Below are 26,185 nucleotides of genomic sequence, written 5' to 3'. Positions count from 1 at the left end.
GAGTCAATCAGTTCGACGCCTCAACCACTCCCCCTCCCCCCTCAGGGCCAAATTGTGTACAAACGCTCTACCACCAAGCTGTATAAACCTAGACCTTGTTCGCTCGCGAAAGTGAACTCTACTTCTAACACCTCCATAGACGTATTATGTTGGAAAGACTTGACACTTCCGGTTCAATTCCCTACCCCAGCCAGGCAATGTTCAAATTCCCCACTCTCACTGGTACGGATGATAGTCAAATACCTGTGGGTTGCTCAGGGGGATGTTGAAACTTCAAACTGATCGTTATCTAGTAGGGCTGTTTGGTTGTGTCTTCCTACGGGACGTGTTCACCAGAGGAGGATCGACTATATCAAGAAACAGCTATGTGGTGATAAAAGAATCCACTAAAATCTTTGTTGCACGATTTTTCAGACACACGTGAAAAGTTGGAGAGCTAAAGTATCAATTTTTTTGTGGCAAAGCGTTAGGATACTTCTTAAGTATTTGAATGTTTGACATTGTGGAGTTTGAGTGAAGCAAATGGAGGCATGAGATATGATACCCTTCGATTGTGTCGCTTTTTCCTTTTCCTATTTAGCAGGTCACTTTGTTCACACAGATATCAAGGAAAAAGAAAAGCCTAACGACCCTATTATAGTTGTAAAAGGGGAGATTAATTCCTGGGAAGATGGCAAAAAGAACCCCAAGACTCAGCATAAACTTGCGTTTATCGGGAAACATGTCAACACTAGCATCTTTGTATCCGCGATTCCTTCTGCCGATCCAACACCTTCAACTGCATTCTTCTCGACGAAGTCCACTAGCCCAGTAGACCAAGGAACAGTTTTGGTCAGTATTGTTATTTATAGCTCACTATCGTCCTCACGGAGCGTCGAGAGGTCAGTTACTCCCCCCGCGGGAGAAATCATCGGCCCTACGCTCCGTACGGATATTCCTTCCACTCGTCGACCTTCATCTCGCCCGACAGAAAAATCCGATTCCTCCCTTAAAACACCAACAAAGTTTGGAGTGCAAGGAGATGATGGGAACATTCCTAGTCGTAAACCGCGAAACATTCGTCGGAACAGAATAGATGCAACGACAATGGGTGGAACGTCGCCCGTTTCACCTTCGGAGCGCGTCAAGGCCGGGTACATCAACAACCACGGAATGGATGACGAACATAGCACAGAATCCTATCACCATCGTAGTACCAAGCGAAAGCTAGGTAAGGCTAAGCTGACTTTGTCCTCCTCGGTTTCTTCTATTTAAATATCTAGCTGCTGTGACTACCAATATTCCCTCCTTAGCTCCCCTGACATACCCAGGAGGAGGGTGCGGGGTTTCCGATCCCCCCTCCATCAGATATGTTAGGGTATTTTAACTAACTGTCCGACAACAAAATTATTGCAACGACAGGATAGCATGTTATTACTGAACGCGAAGTATCAAAATGACGTGTAAAAGAGTTTCCTTTTCCTATTTAGTCTATGGGACCCTAAAGTGAAAAAAAATTTGTTTTCTGAATCAAAGATTAAGCTGAGATCTCCCTCCTAACAAAATTCCTGGATCCGCCCTAAGGTGGTTGTCTCCTGAGTCTCTAAGGGAGGCACTAAGGCGTGGGGAGGTGGGGGGGAGGGGGGAAGGGGGAAGGAGGGTTATCGATGTTCTTCCTGGCTCCGCATGAGCTGTGCGGACGTGCTTTCGAGTGCACCGAACTCAATTCACAATTTCCTCTTATATCCTAAGCCCAATATTCAGAAGACCATTCAGTATGACGGGTAACAAGAAGATACGAAAGTGTTAATTTGATCTCCCAACTTCTGTGTTTTATTTATCTCTAGTTGAAATCTGCAAGGTTTTTTTTTTGTATTAACAAGGGTTGCCTTATCTATTATTATTCTTCCATAACTTGTTATTTTAATCATGTTCTTGTCTTTCGCCGCCGCGACTAGCTTCTAAGCTAATTGCGGGGCAAACCATCTTAATTATGTATTTTTGTAATAAGAATTTTCAGTCATGTATGTCTGTAATCCGAATAAGAATAAAGTTTGTTGTTTTGTTGCTTTTGTTTGTTTTTGTTGCTCCAGTTGATGGTGATGAAAGTTCACAAAGAAGTTCATGGCGCATTTCTTCAGCTGTTCGAAGGGCAAATGAAGAACTCCCAACAAAGGAAGTCCAGGGGCCCGTTTCTCGAAAGTCCCGGTAACTTAACGGGCCCGTAAAGCTGTTCTGTTTTCATTCAAGATGTGGATTTAAAAAGTTTTGAAAATGATACAACAAAACTATTAGCTAAAGAAACAAAAAGGACTGGTTTGGGTGCCCGAACCTGCTTTCTTATCCTTTAAATTTGGATTTTAAAACATGGTTTTGGGTTCGTTAAGTTACCGGACTTTCGAGAAACGGGCCCCAGGCCTCAGACTATGATCGAACTTAACCGGGCTGTGTCTCACCATTCTCGACACTGGCTGTGGATAGTAGGAGCTTTCGTTTCCGTTGTTTTTCTTGCGGGTTTAGCCCTCAAGCGATTGAGGTATCTAAAGAAAACCAAAGGTAAAAGGTCTAGATGTCTTGTAGCAGACTATGCATAATACTTCACCTGGCTGAGGAATTTAGATATTTATTAAATAAACCCCTTCAGGTGGCTTGCACGTCGGCTGATAATGTCCACGGCTGAGATATTGCCCGTGAAGTGAGGCGAGGCTTCGAAGGCAAATGTAAAATTTTGAAGACAATCTCGTAGCTAAGGACATTATCAGCCGAAAATCCTGCCAGCTTGAAGGGATTTATTCATTTTATAATCCTCCCATTAATTTTCGTAACGGGCGTTTACAGCAATTGCAAATTATGTTGTGCATGCGCATGAGCATTAGTGTGCAATGGATAAAAAGACATCCGAATCTGAAGTCGAAAGTAATAATTTTTAATGATAATAATGGCAAAAACCTAACATACTTCCAAATTATTCTAAGGAGCTAATGAAGGACCACCCGTGACCCCTTTACCCCTGAGATTTCTACTCACACCCTCTCCTATTGCTCCGGGATGCTAAAGACGCAGGGCATGGTAATGAGTAGAAGTACGATTGTGGTCGAGTATGGAAAAGTCTACTTATATTTAAGAACGTTGTTCACAAAACCCGAGGGATGCAGTTCTCTTTGTCATTTTGTGTAGAGGGAAAAAAGGGACTCTTTTTTCTGATTGTAAGGGGAATCTCCCCCAACCTCGTTCCCAGGGTCTCTGATCCTCCCGCCCCCTGGGAACGAGTTTGAATCTCCCCCATTTACAGTAGTAGAGGTTATGAGAGCGGCTTATATGGATGTAGTTAGCCAATATCTAAAAATATTTCCGCCACAAATGTAGCACAGTAATATCTTTTGCGTGCAGGGTGTTCCTTCACTTGTCCTCATTCAAACGTTAACTGCAGACGCCCTCCACGCTGTGTGTCATCGTCGGAAAGTCCTGATGGTGTTCCTATATCAAGCGCCACAGGAGCTTTAAAGGAACGGGTATGATGATCGTGGTTTCGTCCACAATATTGCAATATTCCTTAACTTTGTTGGCATTTCATTGCGGCAATTTTCAAAACTTAACCTTCGCTTATCTAACTGATAGACCGAGGCCTCCACAAGATCCAAGTACACCGAGGACGATGAAACAGAAGATACTTTACCAACTTCCAACCCAAATCAGTGCATTTTGCCAAGCTCTGAAAGTAATCTTGTGGTTGTAGATGTTCATCGTGCCTTGCAACTTGATGGGCCTGGCACTAGGTAGGTGGGGAAGCGAGTGCTGGTTCCGGATTATTTTAATGTTTTTTTTTTTTTTTTGGTCTTTTTTTCTGGAGCACATGATTGAATCGATAAAGGAATAGAGTGGACTTAGCTTCTTGTTTTATCCTTAGATTCTGACGACCTGCTACAGTGTGATGAAAGCCACTACTTCGTTATAGCTAACGCTAGAAATATTTTGGTATCTCTTGCTGGTGGCAAATCCACATCATAAACTCAATTGATAAAACCAGATTATCTTGCAACGCCCCCACAGGGGCAGCATTATAGTTTCTTTAGAAATTTAGTCCCCTTTTTCATTTGTAAGGTCAGTTTTACCAGGGTTGTCTTGTCGCTGAGGTCGATTTAAACACATTGTCTCCTCTTAAGAGGTCCAAATCGTAGTTTCCACCATATTACCAAAAAATAATCGATCCCTTTACTCACAGGTCGCCTAGATACATAACGGAAGCACAGGCCAAGTTCGACAGCTCTGGTGGAAAGCTTTCCGCGCCGGACTCTGATGTAGTTATCACTGTAGGGAGTGGAGCAGTTCCCAAGGGAAGAGAACAGCTTTTTTTCTTTCGTGTGCCCAAGTATGATTCTACCCTGTTGCACGATATCCCGGAAATGACGGAGGGAAGACTAATTTCCCCCGTTATCGAGTGTGGACCTCACGGCCTTACCTTGCTGAAGCCGGTGGAAATCACTGTTCCACATGGTCTGTGCTTGGACGAGGTCAGAAAGGATTCGATAAGGGTTTACAGATGTGATCCGTCTTCTCAAGGTAACTATAAATCGCTATGCAAACGCACTTTTCATCAAAAGTGCTTTTATGCGCACATAGCAGTGGCACAGGGGCGTTATACAGCACAGAACCCATCACAAAACGGAATTTGGGCAATGGACCAATAAGAACGCAATAATAAGCAAACAATATGGCCGAATTGATTTGTCACTCAATCTTGTCAGCCTGAGAACGTAAAAAGTCGATTCGAATTTGGGGTATGGGAACACCTCCTAAATTTTCAACTTTTTGCGATGGTGAGGTTTGAACAGATACAACGAGCAGATTTTAAGCTCATCTACGGACAACCAGTAGCTAGTTCAACTCATTTGACCAGAGCATATAAAAATTATTGTCATGGTTTAATAATTTAGGAAAGAATTTTTCCGGGATCTTTATATACTTGCATCAGCATGTTCTCGCATTTGTGGTAGCTACAACGTCATTTAATCATTTCGTATTTCATCACTTGAGCAGAGCAGGGGGGGGTTGGAGATCCCTCCAGAAGGCTCTATGATATTCGTATGATCCTCCCTCACGGGCAGTCAATTTTCTACAACCCATCCCCCCCTTTTCATACTCCGTTGAGGCGACGAATTACCCCTCTCCTTCCTCTGAAAACCATGTGATACCCCCCAAATCTTCCGCCCCCGCCCCTCCACTATAAATCGTGACTGGTCCCTAAAGACATTGTCTCATGAATCATTAAAGGCCCCTAAAGTGAGAGAAAGTTCCTTCAGCATCAGAAAAAAATTGCCGATCCAAAGCAGAGTTTACGGTAAAGAAAAACTCTATCCAAATCAAGACAACAACATTTCCCATATGGAGCGTGTTTGCTTGTGGCGGAACGAAGAGGAAAAGAGCGAGAGTGTACTTCAGCAAACATAACACGAGAAGCGAACACATCTACCTACGCTTCTACATTTACAGTGACAACGGGGATTCAAAGAAGGTATGTCGCAAACCGAGTGGTCAGCTAAAATGGTCAGTAGTATAATGAATTCAGGGGACGGATCTGGGGGAGCGGTGCAGGGGTGTTTACCCTCTTACCCCCGCTCAGTTGCATTACTTAAGAAATAATGCTTTGCAATGATAAATTCATAACCCCTCTAAAGACTCGACATGATTAGGGTCCCAGTGTTTCCAAAATTTTCAGAAAACTCTTTGTTGCTGGCCTGTTCCAGGCCGGCGATCAGTCAGTTAAACGGAGCAAAATAGTCAACGGCGCGATAGCAGCGGCGAGCGAAAAATGCAGGAGACTTGGGTCGGTCTTGTGAAGGAGGGGGTTTGGGTCGAGTGGACTTTGTACCACTTGTTACTCTGTTATATTTGGATTAATAGTTGTACCGAGATTTGTTTTATAACATCTCAAAGAGGGTCTTAATGGGGTTAGCCGATAGCTGTAAAACGGCCAAAAAATTTAGCCGTTAGGCGTAAGAATTGGCAAATTTTAACCCATAGTCGTAAAAAAAAGTTAACCGTAAAAAAGTTTCTGGTGACCAAAATGGAATGATATCAACCTTTTGCCGTACAATGGCTAAATTATTCACCGTAAGCCGTAAAAACTATCACCCCATCGAGACCCTACTTAAATGGTAATCCTCGTGGTTCGATTCTTATTTGACAAGCGAGTGATAGAGCAGGAGAAAGAGTCTTTTCCCAACTCGAACTCATCAAGGGAGAACCGTTTAAGATGAACGACGACGCAAAAGATGTTATCGTGAAGCTCACTGATCTTCAAGACGGTTGGGAACTGGACAAGACTCCCGGTGAACAGGTATTGAGCAGATCTGAACTCGTAATGCAAACGGACCCTATGACTTGTTGATAACCGGTGGACATTGAAAATTATTACATGTCGCCTTCTTAGATTTTCCTTTAACTCTGGAATTCTGGAGGGCTTCCTCCCCCCTTCCCCCCACCCTCCACCCACAACAAATGCCTAATGCTACTAAACGTGTCATCTTTCGTACCATGACAATTCATTCTAACAAAAAATTGTTTCGGAATGTTTTCCCATGACGTCAGTTATAACATTATGTGCGTAGTTGGCCAAGGTGTTGGAGAGTGAGAAAGAATTCATATATCAACGAAACACTTCTATGCTTCACTTTTGTTTCCTTATATTTTTAAAATTAGTTTGCACACCAGGTAATTCGTTATATCCTCTCTTTGTAGAGATACGATTACGAAACCGCATATTGCAATGGATTCCGTGCAAAAGACGCGTGTGATTTTGCGGTTAAACCAACACGTCCAGGGGTGGACGAATTTTCCTGCAATGTTAAATTTAATCAGGAAGGCAGTCCCACGGAGCATTCAATTTATCTTTACCCATGCTTTACGCCACGACAGGTGAAGTACACTATCGTACACGACCCGGCTGTTCGAACGATGGATAATTCTATCCACTGAAGAAATCTCTATCCGGTGGATAGCACAGTACGTTTTGTTAACACTTATCCGCTGGATAGCGATTTATCCACATTGGATAGCGTTTTCCGCTCTTCGAATTTATAACTGGGCCCAGAAGTCATAAAAACTCGCGTAGCAATGGTCTTAAACTCGTGAGCCTCTAATAGCGTAATAGCGTTTGTGCCCTAGTCGTATGAAGTTTGTAACCCAGTCGTAAATAATTTTACTTGTTCTGTTTCTATACTATTAGTACCACAGTCGTACAAACTTCGCTCCCAATTCGTTTCCCAGTCGTGTAATAATCATCATCAAATCGCTGAACTTTCGTACTCCTATCGTATAACAATATACTGCAATTGCTCAGATGACTAGAGAGATTCACGGGCTCTGATTGGTCGAGGATTGCGTCATACCATAACGTTTTTGATATAAAGCAGAATATTTCGGATTTGACTGGTCGCAATTGGCTTATTGTCCAGCATCTTAGGCCTGTTAAACGCTTTCTGGCCAACGAACGTTGACACCATCACTATACATTGCCTCGTTTCATTCAGTTTTTGCTGCTGTCATGTGCAGGTTGCCAATGTCATGTGCAGGTATTTTGACGAGATAAGATAATTAAATAATTAATAATATACATGAAAAAATTTCTAAGTTCTGATTGGTTGAGATGAATGCAGTTTTCAGTTAATTCAGTGCAGAAGAGAGTTAATTCAGTGCAGAAGAGGGTTAATTCAGTTAATTCAAAGAAAGAAACAAACCAGACATTCTGATTGGTCAGAATGATTGGTCAATGTCAATGTCAAGGTCAATGTCACTTGCAGGGTTTGAATAAATTATTTTTGCACCTGATGCGCGCGCTTTTCTTCTGCGTAGTTATGAGAAGCTACCTCGTATTTTTTCATGTATATTATTAATACATAATCACATGATTTTCTCGTGCAATTTGGAATAAATAAGCACTTGTAAATTTTTTCAAAGACCACAAATTGCACTCGCCCTACGGGCTCATGCAATTTTGTTAGTCTTTGAAAATATTTACTCGTGCTTATTTTTTCCACTGATTGCACTCGAAATCATGTGATTACCTATACTTAGTCTTAAGCCATCGTACTATTGCTACACGACTTCGGTACGATTTCTTTAGATTGGCTTCATAAATATATATATATATATATCTTATTAGACAAATGAATAAAGGGGGTGAGTTTCTAAAGAAACTGTGGTGCTGCGTCGGTGGGGGCAACAAGGTAATTTGGTAATATCAGCTAAGTTGAAATTGTAAATCGGCCACCGTAAAGAGTTAAAAAGCTGACGTTTCGAGCGTTAGCCCTTCGTCAGAGCGAATGGAGGAATTGTGGGCTGTGTGTGGGTTTATATGCAGAAAGTGAAGCTACGCTATTGGTGGGAGCATGGCGACGAGAAAGACACGAATAAATTAGTAGAATGAAAAGCGTTCGTTGATACCTACTTAAGGGTATCATTGGGTTGGTCATTAGTTTGTAACGAACTTCTGACCAAAAAATTGTCTATGTTTTTGTCGCGTTTGAATGAAATGAGTGGAGGTTGCGAAAAGATAGTGCTAGTCTCTGGATCGTTTTGAAGTAATTTAAAGTTTTTAAGAATAATGGATTTCATTGAGTGGTTGTGAGGATGAAATGTGAGGGTAAATGGATTGCGGTCGGAATTTTCCTTCTGTGACGTTTGTAGTGTTGACTGTCGATCACTAAGTTGGGCATGGTGGTGACCCGCTTGAACGAAAGAAACAGGGTAACCACGTTTTTTCAAAAAACTGGCACATGGACTCTACTTTGTGAAAAAAATCAGAGTCATCACTACATAAACGACGAAGTCTTAGAAAGACTAAGACTTCGTCGTTTATGTAGTGATGATACTTTAACCTACCTAATCATTCTAAGCAACATATGGCCATCTGCGGTCTTTCCTTACATTTAGGTAGCTCGAAAAGCCGCAAAACTCTCGAACAAAAGTTTATCTTTCAAATCGGCAGTCTTAATCCTACAGGTATCAACGAACGCTTTTCATTCTACTAATTTACTCGTGTTTTTCTCGTCGCCATGCTCCCACCAGTAGCGTAGCTTCACTTTCTGCATATAAACCCACACACAGCCCACAATTCGTCTATTCGTTCTGACGAAGAGCTAACGCTCGAAACGTCAGCTTTTTAACTCTTTACGGTGGCCGATTTACAATTTCAACCGAGTTGATATTACCAAATTACCTTGTTACCGCCACCGACGCAGCACCACAGTTTCTTTAGAAACTTACCCTCTTTATTCATTTGTATATATATTAGTTGTGAAGCAAATACATAGACAGGTAAAAACGAGCGATATAATATCCCGACGTTTCGGCGACTTCATGACGCCATTATCAAGGGTACAAATGAAAATAAAATTAACAAATGCGAGTTCAAGAGTTACAAGTAATTTGCATAGGGGAGGTAGCTACACAAATACTTTAACACGGATAGAATCTGTTTGCACGTTCAAACTCGGTGTTAATTGTTTGATGTAAAGCATCTCGTTGACAAGACAATCGAATTTGTTCATGCACTTCTTGAGAACTTTGAAACAGCTAAGAAGGTCCTCAGGGACAGCACCTGCGTGGTCGTTGTCGTAGTGCTTGTGTACTGGAGATGACGTGCTCTTATGGCTATAAGAGCACGTCATCTTCAGTATGCTATAAGAGCACGTCATCTTCAGTATGCAAGCACTACGACAACGACCACGCAGGTGCTGTCCCTGAGGACCTTCTTAGCTGTTTCAAAGTTCTCAAGAAGTGCATGAACAAATTCGATTGTCGTGTCAATGAGATGCTTTACATCAAACAATTAACACTGAGTTTGAACGTGCAAACGGATTCTATCCGTGCTAAAGTATTTGTGTAGCTACCTCCCCTACGCAAATTAGTTGTAACTCTTGAACTCACATTTGTTAATTTTATTTTCATTTGTACCCTTGATAATGTCATCATGAAGTCGCCAAAACGTCGGGATATTATATCGCTTGTTTTTACCTGTCTATGTATTACTAAATCTTTCTTAATACGAACTACAATACCCAACAGAAATCAGCCAGGTTATAGACACTATTTTGTGTACTGTCACGTATAACTGTAAAATGAAACTTACGATTGAGTCAGTTCTTGGCCAAACAGTTTCACATAATCTGATTAAAAAGAAAATGCAAAAGGAATAAATTGGTGATTCTAAATGCACAATGAATTGTTTGAGCCCAGGGATAATTAACAAATGGTAACCATCTCAGTGTACACTATTGAGTTATGGCTGCAGTTGGGAGGTTGCTAAGTATAAAAGAAGGGTAAGAATCGCTTGAAGGCCACAGCCAAGAGCGACTCTAGGTCTTGAGTATCCATAACTCAATAGTGTACACTATGATTTTTTCCATTTGTTTTAAAACATTAAAGACAATTTCTTGTGAAACATTTGTTTACTTAAAAAAATTTGCTCATGTCAGCAGTGTATACCCATGGGCAAGCAGTAGACACTGAATTGACCAATCAGAGCACATGCTTTATGTGTTTATGTTATAAGAGGAAATAGTGTGCTATGATTGCATGTTCAAGTGAGAGCAATCCTGATGTTTTGTCACTTACTTCCTGTCAGGTTGTCAAAATGTCCATTACTAAGTTCCTTTCCAAGACTCTTTTGCACAACCCATCTTTGCCAATGATCAGATAAATTTGTACTTACTGATTTTATTCTGAACTTTGCATGTTGCCACCTTGGCATAGTATTTATGGGTACATTTCCATCTTGTTGTTGACCAGAAAGATTGGCTACCAACTCCACACAGAAAATGACATTCTGATGGGATTTTCAATTGAGTACAGCAGTTGGTGTTATCTATAAGAATATAGAATATGTCAAGAACTGACCTACGAACAAGAAAGATAAAACCTTACCAACAAGAAGAACACTTAATACGAGTGTAAGCAAACGCATGAAATCTATCTTGACAGATCAGTGGTTAAAGGCAGCCAAGGAGGTGCACGTTCAACGTCTTCCAGAAACGCAAGTTGCTCAAGATAGTCCCAAAATAAAGTTGATGGTGTTTTGTAATGTTCGGACCAGCCATATATGGACATACACAGGACAAAGGAAAAGCTGTCACTTGAATCACGGATGAAATGCGAGAGAAAACTGATCTCAGCTAACATTCTATTACTTTGTTTGTGCGCATTAACTTTTTCCGCTTACGTCGGCCCATATTTTCAGGAATAATGATAAACAATGGACTCAGAAATTTTTGAGAAGTATTTCAGTTGCACACTGCAGGGAGTTTATTTTGGCCGCCGTCCATTATTTCTTAAACAAAGTGATGTCACCTTGCAATGGGAGCATGATGGCTGGGGGAGGGGTGGGGGCAACTTTTTTTTTTTTTTTTTCTTTAAGACGGCTATGGAGTACAATTTTAAACAAATGATGCTGCAGCATCCCCTCCCTCCCAGGTGATTATAGCCAAAGGTCTTTGACACCGCTCAAATATGATTTTTTTTCAAACAAGCCCTTATCGAAGACGAGCGAACAAACAAAAAGTCCTAGAAACAATCTCAGTCTCATGTGAAAAGTGATGGAGTTAGATATTTTTTTCCGGTATTTTAGTGAAGTGGATGCTTGATACTGAAATCATTGCAGTAAGCTTAAATTTAAAACAGACTTCAGACGCCTCTCCCAACCTAAAAAAATAAAGGGCCAAAAAGAAAAAAAAAAAAGGTGTCACACGAGGAATGCGTTAGTACGCGTTTCAAAATACCACTACATGTAATAATCTTCGCCAGATTACAGCCAATCGCTATGGCAATATACTGTGAAAAGAATACGAAAATGAAAACGTTTGGGAAAAACCCGAATACTTAAGGATTAAATTTGAGAAGGGTCTACTAAATTCAAGAAAGCGTCACTGCTCGTCGTGCAATCTCTACGATGGTGTATGAGGTGCTTTTTTTCGCTTTCACGATTCTAGGAATCAACACAAGCAGTGTAAGTAATCCCTGACATCTCTTCATTGTAAATGTTGTTTGATGTGTATATTAGGACTGTTTGTGACACCAGTAAGAACTGCATAATTTATATTTATAGCGGGCGCTTTCAAGGACAGAATCGCCATAACTGTTCTGGATATCTGACCTTAATTGTCCACAAGCTCCAATTATTTCGTTTGGATTAGGAATCAAACTGACAAGACCACAAACAAACTTAATTTTTTAAGGACGGTATCGGAACCACAGAAACTTATTTACATGCTTTGTAGGAGTAAATCTTTCCATTCCAATCGATTGATTCCGACAAGCTTAAAATTAAAATGGATTCTTCGGTGTCATGTCACTAGGATAGCAATTTTGCCCGTTTGGCACGTGTGAAAATGACCACAGCGGTTAACAAAATCGAAGAGAAATGTTCTTCAACTACCGCGGTGGCGCGCCACAAGTCACGCGATAAGCACATGCTCAATGACGCTGGCAAATCGTTTACACAAAATATAACTGATTCCTTTTACTGTGGCTAATACTTAAAAAGTTGCTACCCTAATTAAGACATTTTCAAAAACGTTTTGAATTTTTGCATTTGTCAACAAGAAAGTTTTTATTATTCTTAGATGAGTAGGCACTTTTAAAATAGAAATCGAAGGAGAAGACAAGGGGTCATTGCTCGACAACAACTTCCTGAATTTCTTAGTAATAAGCATCGCAAGCTAGTGACGATTTCCACGAAAGATCTTCGCCATCTATAAGCAAACGTATATTCTATGAAGTTTAAGTATGACTACTGTGGTAATCACCCGATAAAAACCGTGATTAACTGAACAAATGATCTAAGCCAGGATAAGCTAGCAAATAAAAGCGACATCTTTGATACCTGAAGCAAGCGGAAGGGCAAATATCACGTTATTGTTTCCGACTGTTTTGACCAGACGCTCGGTACTTGCGCCCTCTAGCTGTTGCAATATGTTATCTGCAACTGCTTTAGCTAACAATGATAGTGCTTCAAAATTAAACTGACTTTATTCATCTCTAAGGAAAGTTGTTATTATTTAGTATAAAGAGTGGGATCGTATTTCCTGAGTGCAATTATGCGAAGTTTAAATATTGTTATCCATTTTAAATCATTTTCTAATGGATAAGAATCGATACAACAATCCAAGCTACCAACAGAATTCAAAACTGTTGTTTTCCTTTTCGATCCCAGAAGCCAGCTAAGCAGGCATAAACATTGAGGCGCCTCTCGTACCCCACCCCCTCCCCCTTAATGAGCCCTTTTTGTTTCCTTTTTTTGTTTTGTTTTGTTTTTTTTTTTTCAAGGAAAAAAGTTTAATCCGATAAAACTGGTTTCTTTGTTATTGTTCCCTTCTATCTTCTTACAGTCGCTGAGCGGTAGTAATTCCCAGCTGTCCAGTCCATCCTGCAAGAAATGCCCAGCAGGATCTTTCACACTCTGCTCTCAATATGGAGAGTCACGGTGTGAAAAGTGCCCGGATGGAACATACTCTGATAAGCCTTCTCGCCGAGGAACATGCAAGCGCTGCGCCAGATGTGCTTACAATGAATTCGAGTCCCATCCTTGTAATTCAACGTCGAATACCGTTTGTGTGAAATGCAGAAAATGTCCTTTAGGCTTCGGCGTGTTCAGGCCTTGTGAAAAGAGGAGAGACACTGATTGCGTGAAGTGCCCCGTTTCCGAGGGCTGGTTTAGCGATTACCTAAAAAATGATTGTGGATTTAAAGGTAACAGTTAAAGTTCTTTTCAAAATCAGAACGACTTTTTGGTTCTATTTTGTTGTCAAGTGTTACATAAACGGTAACCAAGAGATCAGGGGCCCGTTTGTTGAAAGTCCTGGTAACTTAACGGGCCCGTAAAGCTGTTCTGTTTCCATTCAAGAAGGGGATTTCAAAAGTTTTACCAGCTAAAGAAACAAAAAGGACTGGTTTGGGAGCCAGAACCTGCTCTCCTATCCTTTAAATTTTGATTTTAAAACATAACTTCGGGCCCGTTGAGTTACCGGGACTTTCGAGAACGGGCCCCTTGAAAAAGTATTCGCTTCGCCCTCAAAGGTGTTGTCGTTTGTGGGATGTAACGAAAGCATTTATCAGTTCGAAGTCTCAACTAACTTCCCTCTCCTTCCCGAGCCTGATTGTGTACAAATGCTGTACCAAGATCAGCGGCTGTGACTTTCTACACATTGATCAAGCTACAAAAACCTACAGACCTTGTTCGCTCGCCAAAGTGATTTCTTTTCTTTTAAATACCTTCGTAGGTGTATTATGCTGGAGGGACTTCACATTTCAGGTTCAACTCCCTATCCCAGCCAGGCAAGGTTCAAATTCCCCACCCCCACGGGCACGGACGACAGTTAAATGCCTATGGGTTACCCAGGGGAAGTTAAAACTTCGAACTGATCGTTACCCAGTAAGGGTGTTATGTTGTGTCTTTCTCCGAGAGGTGTCCACCAGCATGCAGAGAAGGATCGACTATATCAAGTAACAAAGAATCGGTAAATAAACTCTTTGTTGCACGATTCTTCAGACACACGTGAAAAGTTGGAATGCTAAAATATTAATTTTTAAGTTGTAAAGCATTAGGACACTTCTTAGGTATTTGAATGTTTGACATTGTGGAGTTTGGGTAAGGCAAATTGAGGCATGAGACTTGCTACACGCCAATTGTGTCTTTTAATGCTTTTCCTTTTCCTATTAGCTGGTTATGATGTTGGCATCGATAACAAGGTAAAAGAAAAGCCTAAAGACCCTTTTGTAGTTATAAAAGAGGAGATAAACCCCTGGGAAAATGGCAGAAAGAACCCCAAGACTCAGCATAAACTCGCGTTTGTCGAGAAACATGTCAACGCTAGCATCTTTGTATCCGCAATACTCTCTCTGAATCCAACACCTTCGAGCGTATTCTTCGCAGCAAAGTCCACTGGTACAGTAGACCAAGGTACAGTTTTGGTCAGTTCTGCTATTCATAGCTCACCATCGTCTTCACGGAGCGTCAAGAATTCAATTACTCCCCCCGCGGGAGAAATCATGGGCCCTGTGCTCCAAACCGATATTCCTTCCAAACGGCGACCTCCATCACGCCCGACAGAAAAATCCGATTCCCCCTTTGAAACATCAACAAATTTTGGAGTACAAGGAGATGATGGGAACAGTCCTAGTCGCACACCGCGAAACATTCGTCAGAACAGGACAGATGCAACGACAATGGGTGTAACATCGCCCGTTTCACCTTCGGAGCGCGTCAAGACCGGGTACATCAACAACCACGGAATGGATGACGAACATAGCTCAAAATCCTATCACCATCATAGTATCAGGTGGAAGATGGGTAAGGTTAAGCTGACTTTGTCCTCCTCAGTTTTTTCCGTGTAAATATCTAGCTGCTGTGACTACCATTATCCCCTCCTTAGCTCCCCCTGACATATCCAGGAGGAGGGTCCGGGGGTTTCTGATCTCCACCCCATCAGACATGTTTGGGTATTTTTACTACTTGTTCGACGACAAAATTATCGCAACGACGGGATCGTAAGTTACTATTCAACACGAAGTATTAGAAAATAATGACGCCTAAATGAGTTTCCTATTCCTTTTCAGTCTATAGGACCCAATGGTTACAAAAAAAATTTGTTTTCTGAATCAAAGCTAGCACCTCCCTCCTAACAAAAATTCCTGGATCCGCCCCAGGGTGGTTGGATGACGTTGTCTCCCGAGTCTCTAAGGGAGGCACTAAGGCGTGGGGGAGGGGGGAGGGGGGTTATCGATTTTCTTCCTGGCTTCAGTTGACGGTGATGAAAGTTCACAAAGAAGTTCTTTGCGCATTTCTTCAGATGCTCGAAGGGGAAGTGAAAAGCTGGTCGGAAATTTTGCTTAGGAAACCAGATACACTGGGATAAAAAAAAAAACGACTAATGTTAAGAACATTTGCGCGCTTTTTTGAGCATACAGTTATGCCGAACGTTAAGTTTGCTATCTCGACCTTGTCTTGGGATATTTCAATATCTCTGATAATTTAGGCTATTTTTGACGGTCTTTTTCGGTTTTTGTTTTTTTGGATACTGACACAGCAACATTGGTGGTCACCAGCAAAAAGGGACATGTAGAAGTGGACATCCCCCTTCCAACAGAGGAAGTCCGGGCGTCAGACTCTAAACCTGACGGAGGTGTGCTTCAATATTCTCGACACTCGCTTTGGATAGTAGCAGCATTGGTTTCCGTTGCCGGTCTTGCGATGATAATTTTATTCCTCAAGCGATGGAAGCATCCAAAGAAAACCAAAGGTAAAAGGTCTGGATGTCTTGTAGCAGACTGTGCACAATATATTTCACCCGGCTGAGGAATTTAGTTACTTATTGAATAAATCCCTTCGGGTGGCTTGCATGTCGGCTGATAATGTGCACGGCTGAGAAATGAGACGAGGCTTCGAAGGCGAATATGAAATTTTAAGGACAATCTCGTAGCTAAAGACATTATCAGCCGAAAATCCAGCCAGCTTGAAGGGATTTCTTCATTTTTTATTTACAGCAAATTATGTTGTGCATGCGCATGAACTTTTGTGTGCAATGGATAAAAAGACATCCGAAACTGAAGTCAAAAGTAATCATTTTTAATGATAATAATTGCAAAAACCTAATATACTTCCAAATGATTCTAAGGGGCTAATGAAGGACCCTTTCACCCCTGAGATTTCCACTCATACCCTCTCCTATTGCTCCAGGATATGCTAAAGACGTAAGGCATGGTAATGAGTAGATTGTGCTCGAGTATGGAAAAGTTTACTTATATTTAAGGAAGTTGTCGTTAAATATATGAATAAAAATTTTGTTTATGGATGTAGTTTTGATGTATTTTAGTTAATATCTATAAATCTTTCCGCCACAAACGCAGCACAGTTAAGTCTCTTTGCCTGCAGAGTGTTCCTTCAATTGTCCTCGTCCAAACGTTGACTGTAGACGCCCTCCACGCTGTGGGCAATCGTCGGAGTGTTGTAATAGGGCTTCTATGTCAAGCGCTTCAGGAGTTTACACGGAACAGGTATCGTGATCGTGGGTTCGCCCTCAATATTGCCCTTCCTTACCTTTGTTGGCATTTCATTGCGGTAATTTTCAAAACTTAGCCTTCGCTTATCTAACTGATAGACCGAGGCCTGCACAAGATCAAAGTACACCGAGGAAGATGAAACAGAAGATACTTTACCAACTTCCAACCCAATTCAGTACATTTTGCCAAGCTCTGAAAGTAATCTTGTGGTCGCAGATGTTCATCACTCCTTGCAATTTGATGAGCCTGGCACTAGGTAGGTGGGGAAGCGAGTGCTGATTCAGTTCATTTTATTTTTTGTTTTAGTTTTTGTTTTGTTTTTTTTCTGGGGCACATAATTGAATCGATAAAGGAGTGAAGTGGACTTGGCTTCTCGTTTATCCTTAGATTCTGACGACTTGCTACAATATATGATGAAAGCTACTACTTTGCTATAGCTAACGCTAGAAATGTTTTGGAATCTCTTGCTGGTGGCAATTCTACATCATAAACTCAATTGATAAAACCAAATTATCTCGCAATACCCCCACAGGCGCAGCACTATAGTTTCTTTAGAAATTTACTCCTTTGTTTCCTTTGTAGGTACAGTTTTACCCTAGGTTGTCTCGTCGTTGAGGTTGATTTAAACAGATAGTCTCCTCATAATAGGTCCAAATCACAGTTTCCACCATATTACCAAATAAAAATCGATCCCTTTACCCACAGGTCGCCTAGATACATAACGGAAGCACAGGCCAAGTTCGACAGCTCTGGTGGAAAGCTTTCCGCGCCGGACTCTGATGTAGTTATCACTGTAGGGAGTGGAGCTGTTCCCGAGGGAAGAGAACAGCCCTTTTTCTTTCGCGTGCCCAAGTATGATTCTACCCTGTTGCAGGATATCTCGGAAATGCCCGAAGGAAGACTAATTTCCCCCGTTATCGAGTGTGGACCTCACGGCCTAACCTTGCTCAAGCCGGTGGAAATCACTGTTCCACATGATCTGTGCTTGGACGAGGTCAGGAAAGACTGGATAAGGGTTTACAGATGTGAGCCATCCTCTCAAGGTAACTATAAATCGCCATGCAAAAGCACTTTTCATCAAAAGTGCTTTTATGCGCACATGTATTGTATTGTAATCTTTATTTAGACACGATCAATTCATCAGCCTATAAAAATACCTATCACATACGCTAAGATATTTAAAATTAAAACTACACACTATAACACTAAAGCTGTTTTCCGTGAATGCCGTGTGTTAGACTTTAAAAATGTCATTGATCTTACGTTTAAATAACCCCAGAGACTCTGTGTTCCTTATATCGCGTGGTAAACTGTTCCATAATGTGGCGCCATTGTAGCTAAAGCTTTTTCTGTAATAATTAGTGCGCGGTAGTGGAACATTAAGCTTATTTTTCGAGTCCCTGAGGTCATAAGCAGAGTCACGCCACGTAAACTTTGAATATAGATACCTTGGAGCTAGCCCGTGCAGACATCTAAACATCATTAGTATGATCCTTTCTCATGGGCAGTCAATTTTCTACAACCCATCCACCCCTTTTTATGCTCCGTTGGCGACGAATGTCCCCCTCCTCCCTCTGAGAACCATGAGATACCCCTCAAATCTTTCGCTTCCCCCCCCCGCCCCTCCACCACAAATAATGACTGGTCCCTAAAGACATTGTCTCATGAATCATTTTCAAGGGCCGCTAAAGTGGGAGAAAGTTCCTCCAGCATCAGAAAAAAATTGCCGATCCAAAGCATGGTTTACGGTAAAGAAGAACTCTATTCAAATCAAGACAACAACATTTTCCATATGGAGCGTTTTTGCTTGTGGCGGAACGAAGAGGAAAAGAGGGAGAGTGTACTACAGCAAACATGACTCAAGAAGCGAACACATTTACCTACGCTTCTACATTTACAGTGACAATGAAGATTCAAAGAAGGTATGTCGTAAACCGAGTGGTCAGAAAAATGCTCAGTAGCATAATTAACTCAGAGGGCGGATCTAGGGGAACGGTGCAGGGGCGTTTACCCTCCCCCCTCCCCAGTTGCGTTACTTATTAGGAAATAATGCTTTGCAGTGAGAAATTCATAACCCCTTTAAAAATCGACATCTGAGGCATCCATCTACCATATTTCCAGTGTTTTCAGAATTGTCGGAAAACTCTTTGTGGCTAGCCTGTTCCAGGCCGGTGATCAGTTGGTAAAACGGAATAAAATAGTCAACGGCGCGACAGCAGCGGCGAGCGAAAAATGCAGGAGACCTGGGTCGGGTCGTGTGAAGGAGGGAAACTTGGGTTGAGTGCACTTTGTACTACTTGTTACTCTGTTATATTTGGATTAATACTTGTGTTGAGATTTGTTTTGTAACATCTTAAAGAGGGTCTCAATGGGTTTAGCCGATAGCTGTAAAATGGCCCAAAAAATTAGCCTTTAGGAGTAAGAACTGACAAATATTAACTGGTGACAAAAATGGATGATATCAACATTCAGCCGTAAAATGGCTAAAATATTCACCATAAGCCGTAATTAAAGCCATCACCCCATCGAGACCCTCCCTAAATGGTAATCCATGTGGTTCGATTCTTATTTGACAAGCGAGTGAAAGAACAGGAGAAAGAGTCTTTTCCCAACTCGAAACCATCAAGGGAGAAACCGTTTAAGATGAACGACGACGAAAAAGATGTTATCGTGAAGCTCACTGATCTTCAAGACGGTTGGGAACTGGACAAGACTCCCAGTGAACAGGTATTGAGCAGATAATAATAATAATAATAATAATAATAATAATAATAATAATAATGGCTAAAATATCTGAACATGTAATGCAAACGAACCCTGTGATATAACCGCTGGACATTGAAAATTATTGCATGTCGCCTTCTTAGATTTTCTTTTAACTCTTGAATTCCCCCCCCCCCCCCACCCGCTTCACCCACAACAAATGCCTAATGCTGCTTAACGTGTCATCTTTCGTACAATTCATCGTAACCAAAAATTGCTGCGAAATGTTTTCCCATGACCTCAGTTATAAAATTATGCGCGTAGTTGGCCAAGGTGTTGGAGAGTGAGAAAGAATAGACCCTTTCAAGGTTAACGCCGCCATTTTGCCGGGGGTGCTAAACTGCTGGAGCGAGCGCAAAATGTACAGTGAATGTATGGAAAAAGTCTGGAGATTGATGCTCGATAATTTGAGGAAGGTTGACATTCTGCAATTTCTATGAATTACGAAGTAAAGATTCCTAGAAAAAGATGTTGCCGATTAAATGTGAAGGGTTCAGGCTCGCTGTGAAGTGAGAAATCTTATTTTTAGTTTTTCATACAAATGCTTTTAAATTTTCCCGGAAACGGCGGTTTGATTTTAGAGACAAATACATGGAAAATGAAAATCTTAATTTGCAGCTTTTTTCGCGAGATTTCATTTCTAAAATTTGATCGGTAAACTGGTAGGTCTGGTATGTTTAGTTTGTAATTCATAGAAATTGCGCGATGTCAACCTTCCTAAAATTATCGAGCATCATTTTCTCAACTTTTCCGATACATTCACTGTACATTTTGCGTTCGCCCCAGCAGTTTTGCACCCCCGGCAAAATGGCGGCGTTAACCTTGAAAGGGTCTATTGATGTATCAAAGAAACACTTGGATGCTTCACTTTTCTTTCCTTCTACTAAGTAGTTTGCATACCAGGTAATTCGTTATATCCTCTCTTTGTAGAGATACGACTACGAAACCGCTTATCGTAATGGATTCCGTGCAAAAGACGCATGTGATTTTGCGGTTAAACCAGTACGTCCAGGCTTGGAAGAATTTTCCTGCTATGTTAGATTTAAACAGGAAGGCAGTGCCACGGAGTATTCAATTTATCTTTACCCATGCTTTACACCAAGACAGGTTAAGTACATTATCGTACAGGTCCCGGCTGTTCGAAGGATGGATAACTCTATCCACTAGAGAAATCTCTATCCGGTGGATAGCACAGTACGTTTTGTTAACACTTATCCGTTGGATAGCGATTTATCCATATGGGATAACTTTTTCCGCCCTTCGAATAACTGGGCCCAGAGGTCATAAAACAATCGCGTAGTAATGGTCTTACATTCGTGAACCTCTAGTAGCGTTTGTGCCCAAGTCCATGAAGTTTGTAACCCAGTCGTAAACCATTTTACTAGTTCTGTTTCTATATTATTAGTACCACAGTCCACAAAATTTGCTCCCAATTCGTTTCCCAGTCCTGCAATAATCATCTTCAAATCGCAGAACATTCGTACTCCTATCGTATAACAATGACCAGAGAGATTCACGGGCTCTGATTGGTCGAGGATTGCGTCATATCTCACTTTGATCATCCTGCATCGGAACGTTTTCGAAGTAACGCAAAATATCTCGGAGTTGACTGGTTTGGCATCTTAGGCCTGTTAAACGCTTTCTGGCCAACGAATGTTGACACAATCACTACACATTACCTCGTTTCATTCAGTTTTTGCTACTGTCATGTGCAGGTTGCTAATTTCATGTGCAGGTATTTTGACTCGCCCTAAGGGCTCGCCAAAATACGGCACAACTCGTAAAAATACTCAGCCACACTACCCAACAAAACGTCTAATAAGATATATAGATTTTTAAGCAAACCTAAAGGAATCGTACCGAAGTCGTGTAGCAATAGTACGATGGCTTAGGACTTAATTATGAGTCAATTTCTCTCCGAGGCTATTTTTTTATTTTGCCTATTACTCAATCCGCAGACTGGTCGAAAGATTATTTTCGCAAGTTCTGGGAGTGACTCACCTACCAACGGAGGTGAGTTGGCGGATTCAGTTTCGATTATAATACCAGAGGAGAACGAGATCAATGGAAGCCAAGAAACGACAACTTCATTGGGTTAGTAACATCGATTGGTTTTCACAATATGGCAATTTTCAATTGAGGGGATTACATTGATTTTCCTTTAATACGCTCCTTGATTGGCCTAGACAGTTCACGCCACGTTTTCAGCCAATCAGATGCAAGATTTGAAATCAGTCGCTCCGCGTTTTCCCGCGCTTTATGCAGTTAGCTGGACTTTAGTTGAGTTCTCATTGCCGGGCTCTTACAGGTATTTTTCTTTCTTCTGATTTGTCACTCTGATTACTATGATTAAACGAAATTCAGAGGAAAAGAGCTCTCACAATGAGCAAAAAAAAAAAAAAAAAAAAAATAGTGTAAGAGATGATTAAGCTGATGACTGTGTTGTAGCGAATTTTTAATATTCTTTAATTCTCGCATATAAGTCTTATACTATTAGCGCCCGTTATTTTACGCTTATTCTTTTCGTCAGTATTTCGCGTACCATTCATGCATCATTATGCTGGCACTGTATGTAAATCACGCCGCCCTTTCTATATCATGTTTTACGCCCCTTTCCGTGGGCTTTATTTTTCGCTTCGATGTAAACCTTTTTCCTACGATCGCGAGTGATACGCGTTTTGTATATTCCCTCAGCATTTGGTAAGATTTTGTCTCGTAGGTCTCTGTACACGTATTTACTTTTCTCTTCTTATTTGTCAATATATTTTTGTAAAGGTTGTTTTTCTATTTCCTAAGAATTACTTCCTCTCGAAATGCATGTGAAAAGAGCTAGAATATCGAATGCTGAGCAAATGTGTTTAGTTGAAGCGGACCCTTGCCTCTGCATACAACACTTTTCATGTGTGCCTAAGACTTTTTAAACTCATTAGTTATTCATGCAGTCAAAAGCCCATAAATAACCTCCATTTGGGTCACATGGATGAATCTTGATACCCAATGAAACACCAGATGAAACACTACCAGGTTTTCATCTGAGATGAAACATGTTTTTCATCTGAGATCAAACATTTGCATTTTAATGAGATTTTTATTGGGTCCGTAAATAGTTTTCGCAGGATATCTCTCACCGGTCTTCTTGGCCACTTCCATAATGAATTTGCTTAACCAGTAATTTAGACTCAACGCGTCCATTTCTTCGATACCTGTAGAGAGCGTCGCGACCTTATGTAAGTCATAGTCCTTGAAAAGGCCTCCTGGATCTAAAACGGGCACTTTTATCGTCCGAGCAAATTGCAATTCACCAAAGATTGACAGGGCCCACTTGTTCTTATACTTTGTTGAAGAGGGAAGAGCTTTCTCCACTAACTCTCCTTCTTCGCAAAAGGTTTTCGGCTCTCTAAACCTTACAAACAACGCCCCTTCTTCACTCATGGTCGGACGCCAACTACACAACAACAATTCATCATGCATGTAAACGTGTTTTTTCGGTGAAGGGCAAAAATGTAACACTGCATAATTTATCATTGTTTGATTTGAGAAAACATGTCACTACATAATTCCTTATTGTTTCATCTGTTTCGAGGTGTTTGGAACCCGTGATGAAGCACGAAGCCCGAGTTTTTGACATATTACATGAAAACTCTCAGTTCAGTCATATTAAACAGGAGTGGTCTTCTTGGAAGGACTATAAATGTCTCTCTCGTGTTTCTAAATGTTTTGAGGATGATTTTCGAACAAAATTTACTTCTAGATCGTATTCCTGGGATCTACGTAAACGGGAACTCGACTGATATAACATCAATTAGATAGCAATAATCTTTGCCGGGAATAATGTTTAGGAGCGATGTTCAATCTCTTCGCTCGATCAATTCCCTCACCAAAACCTAACGAGAACAGTTAGAGTGCATTTTATTTTTTGTATCGAGAAACCAAAACCAAAGTAATCTTCACTAACAGTCAGAAATCAGGTTAGTATCTCAAGGAGCCAATGAGAACTCAAAGTAAAAACCAGCAAACTGCCTAAAGCGCGGGAAAACGAGACAAGTTGGGATTGATTCAAGTTTTAAATCTGATTGGTCGAGAAGGTGGCACGAACTTTCTGAACCAATCAAAGAATGAAGGAAAACAAGCCAAAGACACTCAATTGTAAATTTCTTTCGAGGACTGCAGCTTAGTTGAGGGGATTATAGTCTCATGGGAGGATTGACGTGACTTGATGATACAGTGAAAGCTCCACTTTCTCCGCCACTAATGTGGGTGAATAAGTGAAGAAATTACCTGAGCATTTTCCTGAGAAATGCGATACTGTTGTCTGATAAATTGCTTTAACTTTTTTTGTAGCTGATTCCCAGACCAATCAAACAGAATATTTCAGCCACGATATCGCCTCGTTAGGCAGTGACAGACAACCAGTAACAGAAGAACATTTCAACTGTATACGCGGGGAAATCGGTTTGAAATGGAAGGATGTTCTGCGGAAACTGGGTCTCAGTGAGCCGGAAATCGAAAATGTGTGCGTGAATCATAGGGAATATGGGGTGGAAGAGATGTTTTACCAAAGTCTACTGAAGTGGAAAAAACATTTAGGCGGGGAAGCTACTACCGAAAAACTGTGTGATGTTCTTCGTGAGGTACGCTGCACGGGAGCCTTGAAAAAGTTAAGAGGAGGTATGGTCGCTAAAATATTATTGTATTTCAATTATCATCTTTATTCCAGGTTCGATTGCATTTGGAATAAAATAAGAATTTTTAATTGACTGACATAGATACTCCGGGATTGCAACGGTATTGCAGTGTTGTAGCTTACACTGTTCCGTGATTGGTTCAACAACCCTGCACCGTCTATTTTTCCAACTATTCATAAGTTCAAAACTACTAGTGGCGATTTGGCTGCTTGTGTATTCCTGCGTTTGAAGCCAATCACTTCACTTGGAGTGAAGAGAATACTTAATTTACCCTTGGATTTTAAATCCCTTTAGTCGGCTAATTTGATCCAATATTTCCCTCCAACTACGATGGGATAATGTAGAAGGACTCGGCCATAACACCAGCAACCTTTCTCGTTACGCGTATTTCTGCTGTATTGCTTTTGGCTTTATGACAATTAATGAAAATAGTAGACCACGAGCATTTCCTCCTTTCTCGGCGAAGTCCGTTGCGCAGGTCAAAGCAAATCATCGGGAAAAAAATGATGCTAAAAGAGTAAGGTGTAAGGAGTAAAGGAGAGGGGCAAGAAAAAAAAAAACAATAAGAGCAAATAAATGGACTTCATCTTTTCGTTGCGTAAATTTTAAATCAACTTTCTGTCCTCTTAAGTTGTAGAGTGTGATGCTGCTGCTCCAGTTCAAAAAAGCGCCGCAAGTCCTTGGACCACAGTTTGAAGAGTCCACAATTCCAGTACATGTTGGCTCAGAACGAGCAGGTTTTCCACATGTATAACAGACATTTGCCGGAGGGAAATACCTTTTATGCCGGCTCAGTTGCCCAATTAAAACATCAATTCCCCTCGAATTTTGTTAGTAAATCCTCTAGCGACTTGGCTTCTATTATTACCGAAACAGGTTGACTGTTTTTTTTCGGAGACGCGCGAAACAGTTGCCACTGCAGAGAAACATATTCGAATTAAGCCCACGTGATCTATCTCTTACGCCTCAAACATAAGCACACGTGATCGCATTCCTTCACATTTCTGAGAATCAAACGATGGCGAGCTTTTCTATGAACAATCAAGGAAGGTCTTATATCCGTGGTAAAAGCGTAGACGATAGCGATAATCGATTCGATTTTAGCTGAAAAGAAATATTATAGAACACTTTTAGCTGGATCATGTATAACTAAGCGAAAGCAGATAAACGACGACAAACAGCAAAATCGCGGGCAAAGAAATGTGAAGGAATGTTATTACGTGCGTATGCCTTTTGTGCTACCACCTTTTAAGTCACGTCTACCTGTTTCGGTAGTAAATGCAAGACGAATGCTCGGTCAGCGAAATGGCCATAAATTTGTTGGAATTGAACTGTGGGAGCCTTCTCAGTTGATAGCTTTACTATTCATACACCTAAGGAAGTTCGTAATTTATTTTAAGTTATAAGCGTTTGTTTAGGACTTTCCCTCTCAGCGTCAAGCTTCTCCTTGTAATATATCTTTTAGTTTTTTTCAACGCGAAAAGGCTATCGGGAACGTACACGTGATCACCAATAAAAAGAGATTCTTGTTTCATTGCGAATTTACATAGTAAAAAGAGGAGGGTATAAATTATTTTTTTTAACGAAAAGAACTGTTTATTTTGATAGAAACATAATTAAAATTGATTCCAGATGTAAATAACATATTTTGGCCTTTAGAACAGAGCAGGACACGTTTTCTTTATTAAAAAAAATTAATAATAGCA

At 41.0% G+C, this 26,185-nt stretch overlaps 1 protein-coding gene and 1 pseudogene across 2 annotated transcripts; both read left to right on the top strand.

Moving 5' to 3' along the window:
- The first annotated feature begins 209 nt into the window (after nt 1–209).
- Nucleotides 210–11,092, top strand: LOC148722357 (uncharacterized; annotated as a pseudogene). Its single transcript, XR_015992162.1, has 11 exons — nt 210–1,205; nt 1,772–1,809; nt 2,275–2,295; nt 2,383–2,535; nt 3,370–3,491; nt 3,598–3,755; nt 4,202–4,552; nt 5,251–5,491; nt 6,168–6,316; nt 6,718–6,894; nt 10,960–11,092. The product of XR_015992162.1 is annotated as an uncharacterized LOC148722357 (transcript).
- A 686-nt stretch (nt 11,093–11,778) lies between these two features.
- On the top strand, nt 11,779–26,013 carry LOC111321436 (uncharacterized). Its single transcript, XM_022924316.2, has 13 exons — nt 11,779–11,980; nt 13,362–13,722; nt 14,693–15,322; nt 16,059–16,271; nt 16,904–17,025; nt 17,130–17,287; nt 17,737–18,074; nt 18,712–18,953; nt 19,609–19,758; nt 20,725–20,901; nt 21,753–21,888; nt 24,136–24,462; nt 25,111–26,013. Exons 1-13 carry the CDS (start codon nt 11,924–11,926, stop codon nt 25,173–25,175), a joined length of 2,976 nt encoding a protein of 991 aa, XP_022780051.2. The 5' UTR covers nt 11,779–11,923; the 3' UTR covers nt 25,176–26,013.
- The last annotated feature ends 172 nt before the right edge of the window (nt 26,014–26,185 follow it).

This window comes from Stylophora pistillata, chromosome 10 (genome assembly GCF_964205215.1).
Source record: "Stylophora pistillata chromosome 10, jaStyPist1.2, whole genome shotgun sequence".
In the NCBI taxonomy this organism is placed as follows: domain Eukaryota; kingdom Metazoa; phylum Cnidaria; class Anthozoa; order Scleractinia; family Pocilloporidae; genus Stylophora; species Stylophora pistillata.
Note: the sequence above shows the minus strand (reverse complement) of the source record. Positions and strands in the feature narration are given on the sequence as shown.

Bases quoted from the DNA above. Each gene is read 5' to 3' on its own strand.
- LOC111321436 (XM_022924316.2), top strand. From the start codon at position 11,924: ATGGTGTATGAGGTGCTTTTTTTCGCTTTCACGATTCTAGGAATCAAC. The intron at 18,075-18,711 runs GTAACTATAAAT...ATCATTTTCAAG, and splicing joins ATGTGAGCCATCCTCTCAAG to GGCCGCTAAAGTGGGAGAAA. The intron at 21,889-24,135 runs GTTAGTAACATC...CTTTTTTTGTAG, and splicing joins AGAAACGACAACTTCATTGG to CTGATTCCCAGACCAATCAA.